The 13,936-nt window shown below is 37.0% G+C and overlaps 2 gene segments (V, D, J or C); both read right to left on the bottom strand.

Annotated features, from left to right (window-relative positions):
* Positions 1–3,052: 3,052 nt before the first annotated feature.
* On the bottom strand, positions 3,053–3,538 carry LOC118801080. The segment is given in 2 exon segments: positions 3,053–3,366; positions 3,464–3,538. Coding segments are annotated over 2 exon segments (360 nt in total).
* Positions 3,539–8,136: 4,598 nt separating this feature from the next.
* On the bottom strand, positions 8,137–8,584 carry LOC118801081. The segment is given in 2 exon segments: positions 8,137–8,453; positions 8,542–8,584. Coding segments are annotated over 2 exon segments (360 nt in total).
* Between the last annotated feature and the right edge of the window lie 5,352 nt (positions 8,585–13,936).

The following is a 13,936-nucleotide window of genomic DNA, read 5'->3' as shown; positions in this document are numbered from 1 at the left end:
CATTTTTTTGAATTTTGTGATTCATTGATTGTAATATTCATTCAGTTTGTAGATAGCAGACTTGTGAGACACTAAACAAATCAAATATGCATAATATGATCTATTGATTAGAAGTAGTAGTAATATTAATGGGTGTTCTTACAGCTTTGACCATTTTTAGGCCCAGATAGCAGACTTTACAAATAGGTCTTAACAGTAGATCATAACAAACAGAAAATAAGGTTATGCTTTACTGTAGGGGCATGCACATAAGCCTGGCAGACTTGTATAAACTTTCAGAAACACTTATTCCAATAGGTAAAAGTTTTGTCATATTTGTTTACTTACCAGTGTTGATGTCAAGCTGACATAACACATTGATTTTTCCTGATTATTAGGTTGTCGTGAGAGTTTCTGGGGTGAAATGACAAAGACACTGTAAACTGTATATCACAGTGACATAACGCTGATAATATGACATCGCCTACCAAGCCATAGCTGGCAGGGACTTTAATTTTAACAATGATAAGATGTAATCAATCACATGATCAAGCATTATGTAACTGTGGTATACACTAATATACGAAATCACTGGTTATGATGTCATTTCAACCAAAAAGTGACGCAGCCCTTCTCGTGTCACGTGTAACATAAACGTTATGTTATAGCACCTCCTGCTGATCTTGAGAGGATCTTGAGGCTACATTGTGTGTTCTGTTATTTTATCAACTCTAGTGAGTTCTTGTGCTGCTGGTTCACATTTTTGCATCACCCTAGTAACTCCCAGCTGAGTCCTGTGCTGTCAAGCCAATCAGTTTTCTCTGGTCATTTCTGAACATCACTCAACAGGTTTGTCATATCTAGATTACAAGAGAACCTCTACTTAGACTAATGGCTCTTAGGATTTGGTTTCAAGAGATTATGGTTTACTGAAGTATATTTATAAATGGTAGTTAAAGACAGTGATAAAATAAACAGACATTCCTATCTAATGTTAGCTGAACATATAAATTTTGGGTGGTGAGGCTTGTGAGTTTATAGCATATCTGTTATTTATATACAGTATTTAAGGGTATGTGTGGTATATAAGTGAATTCTCTGAGTGTCTTTCTTTTCTCAGCTAGGATTGCAGAGCTGATAACAGCAGCTTTCCTCTGTAACTGAATGAGGAAGTGTTTTTGTACAGCTCTGTCACTGTTTTCTATCACTGTGAGAATCTAGCACAGTAATACACAGCAGTGTCTTCACTCTTCAGGCTGCTCATCTGTAAGTACAGCTGACTGCTGGAGTCGGATCTGGAGATCGTGAATCTTCCCTGGACTGACTGAGGATAGTAGTTGGAATAGCTGTATGTGGATGTGTGTATGAATGCAATCCACTCCAGTCCTTTCCCAGGAGCCTGTCTGATCCAGGCCATATAATAGTCACTGAATGTGAATCCAGAAGCTGTACAGGTCAGTTTATGAGATTGTCCAGGTGTTTTAACCACAGCTTCAGACTGAGTGAGAGTCTGACTCTGAAAACCTGCAGAAAAGAAGAAGAATTAAAGTTCTGAATGAAACATGATCACAGAAAGATTCTCTCTGCTATTTCATTCTCTTATTCTAATCCTGAGACGTACATGGTAGACTAGTGATCATCAGCAGTGTTAGAGATGTGCTGAACATGGTCGAGGTTGTGTCTGAGCTGATGAGCTCTTCTCTGCAGATCTCTCAGTGCTGTTCAGCGTCTGTTCATAAAGGGAGGAGGAGGATTTGCATAGTTACAGTTTCAGAGGGATTATATCACTCATCTGCACTTTATTTGATGGCCACATACAGAGGAAATTTATTACACAGAAATAAGAAATGGATAACATCTAAAAATTAATACTTGCTTGTTTATGAACAGATTCTGTCAACATTGAAAATACGGCAAGAGATGTTTTAAGAAATAAATTACATTACACTAGAATGACGGGCCATAATATAAAGTGACAAACATCAATTAATTTAAAACACTGTAATGAAGCATCATTCCCAGGTAGTAGAACTTTAAAGGCACAGTGGTATTTAAGTTAGCTGTTTATCTGCATCTACACAGGAAATGATCCCATTCATAACATGTATGTAGCTCCAGCAGTGTGATTGTGTTGTGGTGTGGTAGCTAAACCAAAGTTCTACCTTTAAACCATCCTGTACTGTGACAGTATTTACATGGCAAGAGCAGATGTCTATGGTTCTTTATATTGGAATAGTATAGATTTGTATTATTCCACATATTTGATCAGGTTAACTTTTTACAACACATTTGTTTCACAGTAATTATGTAGGAGTTACACTTTGAAATATCTACACATATACATGTACAGTGACATTACAGATTGTTAATCCAGATATAGTTTTTGGGTTAGCATAATACACTGAATTACATAAAAGTTACTTTTAAATATAAGTGCTTTTGCTGTGCAAATATGCTATTACAAGACAAATTATGTTGTTACTACTAGCAAGACACACCGTTGAAATTACATAAGTAAAATTAGAGATGATACATGTGTATTTATATAAGCTGTGCTACTGTAATCCATCTGTAACAGTGAATACATTGCTGGTAATTATGTATTGTTATTGATGTATTGTTAATGCTTTGCTACACAGTTAATAAAGAGAATTAAGCTAAATCTGGATCTGAAACTTTTTTTACTACCTTCAGTGTGACATTTTTGACTAGATTCAAATTCAGACAGATTATAATTATTTTGTTGAAAAGTGGTTTTAATAAACATGATTCTCTTAAAAGCATCCTAAATCAGAGTCGTTAGTAATGACATACCCTATCTTCATTTTTGAGATCAAGTTGCTCTCTGTTGGTTATATTTCTCTGAATTATGACCTTTTATATACTGTTAATACTAACTGTAATAATACTTAATTTCATAAATAGCACATATGGATTAAAAAATGAAGTTAGCTTCTACCATATTAATAACTGTCAAAACAAGCTTTTCTGAAAACAAAAAGTACGTGCTGATGGCAGCTGTCCTCTGTGAATGAAGGGAAGTGTTTTTGTACAGCTCTGTCACTGTTTTCTATCAACGTGAGTCTCTTGCACAGTAATACACAGCAGTGTCTTCACTCTTCAGGCTGCTCATCTGTAAGTACAGCTGACTGCTGGAGTCGGATCTGGAGATTGTGAATCTTCCCTGGACTGACTGGGAATAGTAGATGGGAGAGCTGTAAGTGCCAATATATGCAATCCACTCCAGTCCCTTCCCAGGAGCCTGTCTGATCCAGGCCATATAATAGTCACTGAATGTGAATCCAGATGTTGTACAGGTCAGTTTATGAGATTCTCCAGGTGTTTTAACCACAGCTTCAGACTGAGTGAGAGTCTGACTCTGAAAACCTGCAGAAAAGAAGAAGAATTAAAGTTCTGAATGAAACATGATCACAGAAAGATTTTCTCTGCTATTTCATTCTCTTATTCTAATCCTGAGACGTACATGGTAGACTAGTGATCATCAGCAGTGTTAGAGATGTGCTGAACATGGTTGAGGTTGTGTCTGAGCTGATGAGCTCTTCTCTGCAGATCTCTCAGTGCTGTTCAGCGTCTCTTCATAAAGGGAGGAGGAGGATTTGCATGGTTACAGTTTCAGAGGTGATTACCTCACTCATCTGATGACTGTAAGTTCTTATAATTGGGTGTTGTACTCTCACATCATTCACCTTGCAAACTGCAGCATAAGCTTTAAGTTAGTTAAATCCTCTGTGAATTGATTTTGTATTTAGTGGGAAAGACGTTTTCACATTTTTCTTGAAGCACTTATAGAAATCTTTACTCATATTCACTGTAGCTCAGATTAAGCCAATATGTATTGCCCAGCCTCAACTGTATGATTAAAATAGTGAACATGTTCACTATTTTAAATGGAGATGTTTACTGTAGGCTGTATGTTCCCAAGTAATGGCAAAGCTAATGTCACACTTTGTTCTCTTAAAACAGTTAGGATAGTGGTTAAAGTAAGCAAAATATGCTAAAAATGTTTTCTATTATTTTTTAGGAGTAAAAGCAGTCAAGTAGCCATCCTCAACCCTGTAATCAATAATTCCTCTCCCATCATAAAGATACCCTGAGGTAAAATCACAGAACCCCACCTCATCATAGGAATCAATCCCATCCTAATAGTACTAAAGAGGTAGTTAACATTCTACAAAAGATTCTCATGGCTATACAACACCACTACATTCCAGCACAGACTGGTGAGAGTGACTATAGTTTTTGTTTTCTATCTAATGTGCTGCTAAATCACAACCAGACAATACAGAGACAGTCCAACACAGTCACTCTATAACATGAGTTTTTATCCTTTAATGTGTGTCATGTAGAGTAGGCTGGCCTTCACTCTCTGCTATCATCCTATCATCCTAGCCATCGTAGGCCATGAAGTAGCAGTTAGCATTCTCCTCCAAGTGTTTAAGCAGACCAATAATGAAGTGTTAATGGCAGACAAAAGAAATGTAGTGCAATTTTACATGTCTCAGAGGTATTATATGCTAGCCCCATATCAGATTATTAGCATCTTATGATGGGGGAGACATAATGTGCTGAGTAAAGTGGAAAATAATGTTTATATATATTGACTAAAATCTTGTAAAATTCTGAAAGATGTGGAAAAATAATGAAGGGAATTCATGGGTTTCAAGGAGAGGAGGAAGAAAAGAATGTTCTACCCTTCACTTTAAACTCCTGAGGGTGTGTTTGATAAATGTCTCAATGTATTTTTAATGTTGTAGCTCCCCCTACCGAACTAATATGGCCATAACTAAGATCTGATCCCCTACTTTAACCACTCTGTTGAGTTTTTGTACAACTGGATCACATGTTTATACCACTGTGGTATTTTGCACAGTAATACACAGCTGAGTCCTGTGCAGTCAAGCCACTCAGCTTCAGATACAGCATGTTTTGAGAGTTTTGTCTGGTAATTTCCAAACGTCCCTCAACAGGTTTGGCATACATAGTTTTACTGGCATCATAATAGATAAGCCCCATCCACTCCAGTGGTTTTCCAGCCAGCTGTCTGATCCAGTGCAATCCAGAGTTGCCAAAATCAAATCCAGATCCTCTACAGGAGAGACTCAGAGTTTCTCCAGGTTTTTTCAGCACAGAACCAGAAGGAATGGATTCAAGACTTTGGCATTTTATACCTGTCAGAAAAAAGAGAGACATCATTTACAGGCAACTTTAATACAGAATTGTTAAAGGTTGATAAGATTATTTTTATAGGTTAGAAAACTCACTGCTGAAGCTGAGTAGTATCAGTAATAAGGAGAGTGTGTTCTTCATGGTGAGTGTTGATGAGCTTCTACTGCTCCACTCAGCTCAGCAGCACATAAGTACTGGATGGAGCCACAACACGCTGGATTTGCATCATGACTCTATAACTATATCAACTTAATGTACTCTAAGAGTCACTATGTGAATTATATATATATATATATATATATATATATATTTGAAGTGCTCATTTCTCAGCTCTTTCCCGAGATCATATCTGATCAAACTGATCTCAACTTTCATTGATAATGTGTGTAGAGCCAGAAAGCTGAACCAGAATTTAACAAGCAAACAGATATACAGTACATACAATATGCAGCAAAAAGTATGTGGTGACCTGATCTTCACACCTATATGAGCTTGTTGGAGATTCACACTCCAGAATCATGAGCATTAATGTGAAGTTGGCCCTCCTTTTGTGGTTATACCAGCCTGCACAAGGCTTTGCACAAGATTTTGCAGGGTGTCTGTGGGAATTCAAGCCCATTCGGTCAAAAGAGCATTTGTGACATCAGGCACTGACGTTGGACAAGATGGCTGACTCACAATCGATGTTCCAATTGATCCCAAAGGTGTTCAGTGGGGTTGAGGTCAGGGCTCTGTGCAGGTCACTGCAGTTCCTCTACATACTACAAACTCATCAAACCATGTCTTTTTGGAGCTCGCTATGTGCACAGGGGCACAGTCATACTGGAACAGGAAAGGGCCTTCCCAAAAATGTTATTATAAACTTGGAAGCATGTAATAGTTTAAAATGTCTTTGTGTGCTGTAACGTTAACATCACCCTTCAGTGGAGCTAAGAGGAAAAGTGACCCAGACCATTATCCCTCCTCCACCAAACTGTACTGTTGACAATACAACTAGATTTGTCCTTTAGACTGCAAGATAGTGAAACATGATTCATCACTCCATGGAACACATTTTCACTGGTCCAGAGTCTGGTGGCAGCATGCTTTACACCACTCAACCCCTAAAAACCCCAGGCTTTTTACAACCCCATTTCCAAAAGAGTTGGGACACTGTGCAGAATGTAAATAGAAATAAAATGCAATGATGTACAAATCATGTAAACCAAAATTTTAAAGTAAAATACTACTAAGACAACATATCAAATGTTGAAGCTGAGAAATTTTATTGTTTTTTGAAAAATATATGTCCATTTTGAATTTGATGCCAACAACACATTCCAAAAAACACTCTGAGAGCATTTGAGAACTGAGGAGACACTGCTGTGGTTTTGAAAGTGAAATGTATTTCCATTCTTGTTTGATATAGGATTTTAGCTGCTCAACAGTTCAGGGTCTACTTTGTCATATTTTTCATTTCATAATGTGCCAAATGTTATGAGTGGTGACAGGTCTGGACTACAGGCAGGCCAGTTTAACACCCAGACTCTTAATACGGAGCCATGCTGCTGTAACACATGCAGAATGTGGTTTGACGTTGTCTTACTGTAATAATCAAGGCTTTCCCTGAAAAAGATGCCGTCTGAACAGCAGTATATGTTGCCAAAACATGTCTATATTGTTCTGCATTAATGGTGCCTTCACAGATGTGCACGTCACCCATGCCATGTGCACGCATGTCCCCCTGTACCATCATGAATACTGGTTTTTGAACTCTGCACCGATAACAAGCTGAGTGGTCTTCAGCCTGGAGGACACAGCATCCATAATTTCCAAAAAGAATTTCAAATGTTGATTCGTCAGACCACAGGACACTTTTCCACTTCTCCTCAGTCCATTTTTAATGAGCTCGAGCCCAGAGAAGGTGGCAGCATTTCTGAATCCTGTTTACAAATGGTTTGTTCTTTGCATTTTAGAATTTTAACTTGCATTTGTGGATGCAGTGACGTAGAAGTGTTTCTGAGCCCATGCAGTGATTTCCATTATAGAATCATGTCTGTTTTTAATGCATTGCTGCCTGAGGGTCTAAAGACCATGGCCAGCAGGTACTGGTTTTCAGAGATTTCTCTAGATTCTCTGAATATTTTAATGTTATTATGTACTGTAGATGATGAAAAGCAAAAGTTCTTTCTACATTATTCTTGAATTGTTGCACTATTTGATCATGAACTCTTATCTTTACTTCCGTAAGACTCAGCCTCTCTGGGTTGCTGTTTTATATTCAGTCATGTTACTGACCTGTTGCCAATAAACCACCAGGTGTTTTTTTTAGCATTACACAACTTTACCAGCCTTTTGTTGCGCCCATCCCAACTCTTTTGGAATGTATTGTTGGCATCAAATTCAAAATGGGCAGATATTTTTCAAAAAACAATAAAATTTCTGTTTCAACATTTGATATGTTGTCTTTTTATTATATTCAATAAAATACAGTGTTTAAATTATTTTTGTTTTTATTTACATTTTGCACAATATAAACTGTATATATATACATATACAGACCATTTTAGAATGTTCTCCCACATAAACACCTTTATAGTTGTAATGTTCTCCCCATTCACATTGTTCAATTGTGCATACTTTAGCAGAAATTCAAGTTTCAGAAATTTATAAAATAAAATAAAATTTTCAAATGTAAAAGCAGAATTATGGTCAAGATATTGTGCTCTCAGGAAAATGAGTTTCTGGATGTGAAGGGGAGCGAGATTAAACTGTATTTTGGTTCTGATTGACATAAGCAGCTGTACTATGAAGTGCAGCTCACTGAAGTGGTTGTCTGTTGGTGTGGTTTCTTAGTTTGGGGTGAATTTTAATGCTTTAAACATTCACAGTTCGGTAATCTTAGTTTCTTGGTAAAACAGTTCTTTCAGTGTAGCTCGAAAGGCAGGTGCAAAGCAGAGGTTTTTTGTACAGGGTTCCTGTTGATGTGTTTCACTGTGATCCACGAGCGCAGTAATACACAGCTGTGTCTCCAGTCTGCAGATTCTGTCCTCTTAAGGTCACTGTGCTGCTGGACGAGTCTCTGGAAACTTCAAACCTGCTTTTCAGTTTATCACTATAGTAAGTGCTACCACTACCACATATCGCTCCAACCCACTCCAGAGCTTTTCCTGCAGGCTGCCGTATCCAGGCTGTACAGTAGCTCCAATCAGTCAGTGAATATCCAGAAACTTTACAGGTCAGTGACATCGACTGACCAGGACTTATGGCCATGGATCCAGGCTGGGTCAACTCAACACTGTGAACACCTGTTGGACACAATTCATGTGTTATTTCTTATAGTTTTTAATGCATAAATCTCATTCAGATAAAGATTGTAATCTAACAAGTACTTACAGCTCACAGCAGCCAGCAGGAGCAGTAGGAATGTGGAGAACATGGTGAACGAGTGGAAGCTGCTGGTCTTCACCTCCAGTACCTTAAATATGTAGAACATGGCAGAACATTTGCATAGAGAGGCTGCTATTATATCACTGTTTAAGGGTTAATGTGATTATGAAAGCTCTGAAGCTTTACTTCAGGCTTTATATTCAGGATACTGAATGATTTTTTAAATAAATCCTAATGATACATTATAAATGCATTAAACTAGAGATCCTTTCTAATTAATTGTAATTAGGTCACTTTAGGCTCGTGAGTGGGGCTGTTAAACATAAACTGAAACAGAATAGACTAACAAAACAAACTATCAGGTGAAGGTCAGAGTTTGAGCTTTTGAACAATGAGATCAAGTCCAGGCATTGATCCAGCAACCTGAAGACTACCTGATGAGATCATTTCATTTTGCAGTCTGTGCAAAAAGCTTCTCACCATATTTAAGCTTCACTACAGACAGATATATCTACAGTGATCTCAACTTCACCACAGAGAAGGTCAAACCATATTTTTCTGCAATGTTTTTAACCAAATTACAGGATGCAGCTGTACTAGATGATGAGTGCTGGTCAGTGAATGCAGAGTTTTTGAGGAAACGTCTCCCTCTACTGTTGTCATGGATGAAGTCCAGAACACTGTGACCCACCATTGCCATTCAAACACCAACACTCTAGTATAGACAATGGGCTTCATACTCTTCCTGAATAAAACCTCATAAGCCAAATGAACCAGCATGAAATAGAGATGAACATTCTTGAAACAAGACCAGAGCACACAGACCCAGTGCTCTGTGCTTGCGAGTGATTAGAATGTAGAGCTTTTCTGTCTTTAAATTGTTCTAGACTGTTCTAGTACATTGTTGCTGTTCTAAAATGTTCTCCCACATTCACTGTTGAAGAGTATATGTATCTAGTGTATGTTTATGTAAAAATATCATTTCATTTAAACAGTAAAGCAAATAAACAATTAAACAAATGTACTAATAATAACATTCTAAGTGTCAATACTGTAGAATCTGTAGAGATCTCCACTCATTGACCACTTTATTAGGGACACCTGTACCCTTACTCATTTATACAATTATCTAATCAGCCAATCAAGTGGCAACAGGGTGGTGCCCCAAATCACACAGATATGGCCCAGCAATGTTCAAATCAACCTTCAGAAAGGGGAAAAATGTGATCTCAGTGATTTTGCTCATGGAATGATTGTTGGTGCCAGACAGGCTGGACTGAGTTTTTCACAACAGTTTATAGAGGTCATTTAATGCAATAGGTAGAAAAGGTAATTTTACAATGTTGATTATAAGGTAAGGTAATAAGTGGTTAACAGTATCATGTACTGCATAAATACTGAATATTCATGTATAGCATGTATGATCATTTGATTGATAATAGCATGTATGATCATATTTGATATGATCATATTTGATTGATAATTTTTCTGCAAAAATAGTAGTATTAGAGATGTGCTGAACATGGTTGAGGTTGTGTCAGGAACTAATGTTGAACAAGATGGCCTTCTAAAGGTTCTAAAGGTGTTCAGTGGAGTTGAGGTCAAGGCTCTGTGCAGGCTGCTAGAGTTCCTCTATTTACATTGTTTTGTGCACAGGAACATACTGGAACAGTGTTTAGATGTGAATTCAGAGAGTTTGTGATTATTTGGCTTAAAACTGGATCTAAGAAACCTCATTCTTTTTAAATAATGTTGTAATTTGGAACTTTTATTCTTGAGAAACTGTATCTTCATTTTTAAGATGATGTTACCCTCTGCTGGTCATATGTTTCTGAATTACACTATATTACACTGTTTTAGTGCTTAATTTTCATACATAGCATTAAGAACTAAAAAGGAAGTTAGTTTTCATCTTATTCTTAATTTAACTGTTACAACAAACAAAAAGTGCTCCTAACTTTCACTGCATAGCAGCAGCTTTCCTCTGTAACTGAATGAGGAAGTGTTTTTGTACAGCTCTGTCACTGTTTTCTATCACTGTGACTCTCTTGCACAGTAATACACAGCAGTGTCTTCACTCTTCAGGCTGTTCATCTGTAAGTACAGCTGACTGCTGGAGTTGGATCTGGAGATCGTGAATCTTCCCTGGACTGACTGGGAGTAGTAGACTGAAGTGCTTCTAGTGTGTATGAATGCAATCCATTCCAGTCCTTTCCCAGGAGCCTGTCTGACCCACACCATAGGATAACTACTGAATGTGAATCCAGATGCTGTGCAGGTCAGTTTATGAGACGCTCCAGGTGTTTTAACCACAGCTTCAGACTGAGTGAGAGTCTGACTCTGAAAACCTGCAGAAAAGAAGAAGAATTAAAGCTCTGAATGAAACATGATCACAGAAAGATTTTCTCTGCTGTTTCATTCTCTTATTCTAATCCTGAGACATACATGGTAGACTAGTGATCATCAGCAGTGTTAGAGATGTGCTGAACATGGTTGAGGTTGTGTCTGAGCTGATGAGCTTTTCTCTGCAGATCTCTCAGTGCTGTTCAGCGTCTCTTCATAAAGGGAGGAGGAGGATTTGCATAGTTACAGTTTCAGCGGTGATTGCCTCACTCATCAGCACTTTATTTGAAGACTACCTACAGAGGAACTTCATGAAATACATAAAAGCATTGAATAATATTTAAACAGAAATTATTGATTTTTTTATGTCAGTATTAGCAAGATGGTGAAAGGTGTTTTATGAGATATAAGTCCTTATATGACTAAAGTAATCTGAATCAGGCATCTGTTCCATTTAAAACACTGTTATGCAGCACCACTCCCAATATCTAAGTCAGTTGTTTATGTCGGCAGCAACACAGACAGGCAGTATCTTAGCTCCAGTGTAGACTCCTCTGACTCTAGCTTAGCACTACAAAAGTTATTTATTTTCTGATTGGTCAGCAAAGAACCTTTGTAAGTGGCTCTGGATAATAGCATCTCCACCTCATATTAATAACTGTGTAGTTATACATTAAGAATGCATGTAAAAATAATGTAATTTCTGGTAGCATACTAACTGCAACAGATGGATTACAGTAGTTCAGCTAATGCAAATGCACATGTATATCATGTAATTGCACAATTAACAGCATATTTCCTCTTAAGTACATATGTGAAGTACTGCTGTTTTTCTGACATTTTTTTTTTTTCTGATTCTAGGTTGACTTGATCAGGTTACCAAGTAACAACACAGATTTTTGAAGTAGAAGTTACACTTTAAAAGTAACCACATCATTTCTGTGCAGTTATTCTTTAAGTACAGTGAAACTAAAGGTTTGTAATCCAGACACTGATTTTGGGGTAGTATAATTATATTAAATTATATAGAGATTACTTTTAAATATGTGTTGTTGCTGTATAAATACCATGTTACAAGTGTAATTACATAAGAGAAACATGCTGTTACAACTACAAGGTACATTTGTGTAATTACATGAGTAAAAACTGCAGATTATACATGAATATTTACATGAGCTGTAGATTTTTTCTAGCATGTATTAGTAATGTGTAACTACACATTTATTAAACACACTTATTATAAAGTCAGACCTGAAATTTTTACTATAGAACATGTTTGACTAGATATAAACTCTGAGAGATGGTAATCATTTGGTTTAAAATGAGAGAAAATTAGAGAAAGCTTCACTCTTTAAAGAGCGATCTAATTAGACCCTTCGTTTATGACGTACTGTATGTTCATTTATGAGATCATATTGCCCTCTGCTGGTTATATCACTCTGAAATATACAGTTTTACACTGCTTATATACTCAATTTTCATACATAACATATATTATCTAAAAAATGAGTTGTTTTTGACCTTATTGTTTGTTTAACTGCCAAAATAAGATTTTCTGAACATGAAGTGCTCCAAACATTCACTGCATAACACCAGCATTCCTCTGTAGATGAATGGGGAAGTGTTTTTGTACAGCTCTGTCACTGTTTTCTATCACTGTGAGTATCTAGCACAGTAATACACAGCAGTGTCTTCACTCTTCAGGCTGCTCATCTGTAAGTACAGCTGACTGCTGGAGTCGGATCTGGACATCGTGAATCTTCCCTGGACTGACTGAGAATAGGAGACTGAAGTGCTTCCAGTGTGTATGAATGCAATCCATTCCAGTCCTTTCCCAGGAGCCTGTCTGACCCACACCATATGATAGTCACTGAATGTGAATCCAGATGCTGTACAGGTCAGTTTATGAGATTCTCCAGGTGTTTTAACCACAGCTTCAGACTGAGTGAGAGTCTGACTCTGAAAACCTGCTGAAAAGAAGAAGAATTAAAGTTCTGAATGAAACATGATCACAGAAAGATTTTCTCTGCTATTTCATTCTCTTATTCTAATCCTGAGATGTACATGGTAGACTAGTGATCATCAGCAGTGTTAGAGATGTGCTGAACATGGTTGAGGTTGTGTCTGAGCTGATGAGCTCTTCTCTGCAGATCTCTCAGTGCTGTTCAGCGTCTCTTCATAAAGGGAGGAGGAGGATTTGCATAGTTACACTTTCAGATGGATTACATCACTCATCTGCACTTTATTTGGAGGTCACCTACAGAGAAACCTCATGACAGAGATAACAAATTGAATCACATCTAAAAATAAATACTTGATTGTTAATGAACAGATTATGTCAACATTAGAAACATACTAAGAGATGTTTTAAGACGTAAATGACATTATAGTAGAATAAGGGGCTGTAGTCTATAGCGACAAACATCTATTCACTGATATGAAGCATCATTCCTTAGTCATAGAACTCAACACAGAGTTCATGAATGTAAACTGTACTTTTGTACTTTAACTGGTAAAAATAAATAGTGCTGTTATATTGTTCTTGAATAGGCGTCTAGTCATAAAACTTCATAGCAATGTTATAAATGGAACAAATGTCCATTACTTAAATTTAAGGCTTCTTATGTCAGTACAATATTATTTATTTTAAAAAAAATCTTATTTTATCTTGCATTTTCTAAAATTAACTGCTCATAAATACCCAAGAATTACATATGCGATGTATTATTCAATTCACACTCTCATTCAATACACTCTTAGAAATAAAGGTACAAAACTGACACTGGGGCAGTTTCTGACTGTTACAGAAAGTGTGTAATTACCAACATTATGAGATCCATCTGCACAGAAAATGAACATGAATGAATATTTAGCTAGCTGTAGTAGTACACTTGTGTTTTGACATGGTAACTGAACCAAAGTTCTGCCTCTCTGTGATGTGACAGTATTTGTACAGCAAAAGTAGATGTCCTTTTCTCTCTAAATGATGTATCTTTAGATACTGTGAGATTGCACATTGCTATTAATCCGTACGATTGGTTTAGGTTACCATTTTACA

Source organism: Colossoma macropomum, unplaced genomic scaffold, assembly GCF_904425465.1.
Source record: "Colossoma macropomum unplaced genomic scaffold, Colossoma_macropomum, whole genome shotgun sequence".
Taxonomy (NCBI): domain Eukaryota; kingdom Metazoa; phylum Chordata; class Actinopteri; order Characiformes; family Serrasalmidae; genus Colossoma; species Colossoma macropomum.
Note: the sequence above shows the minus strand (reverse complement) of the source record. Positions and strands in the feature narration are given on the sequence as shown.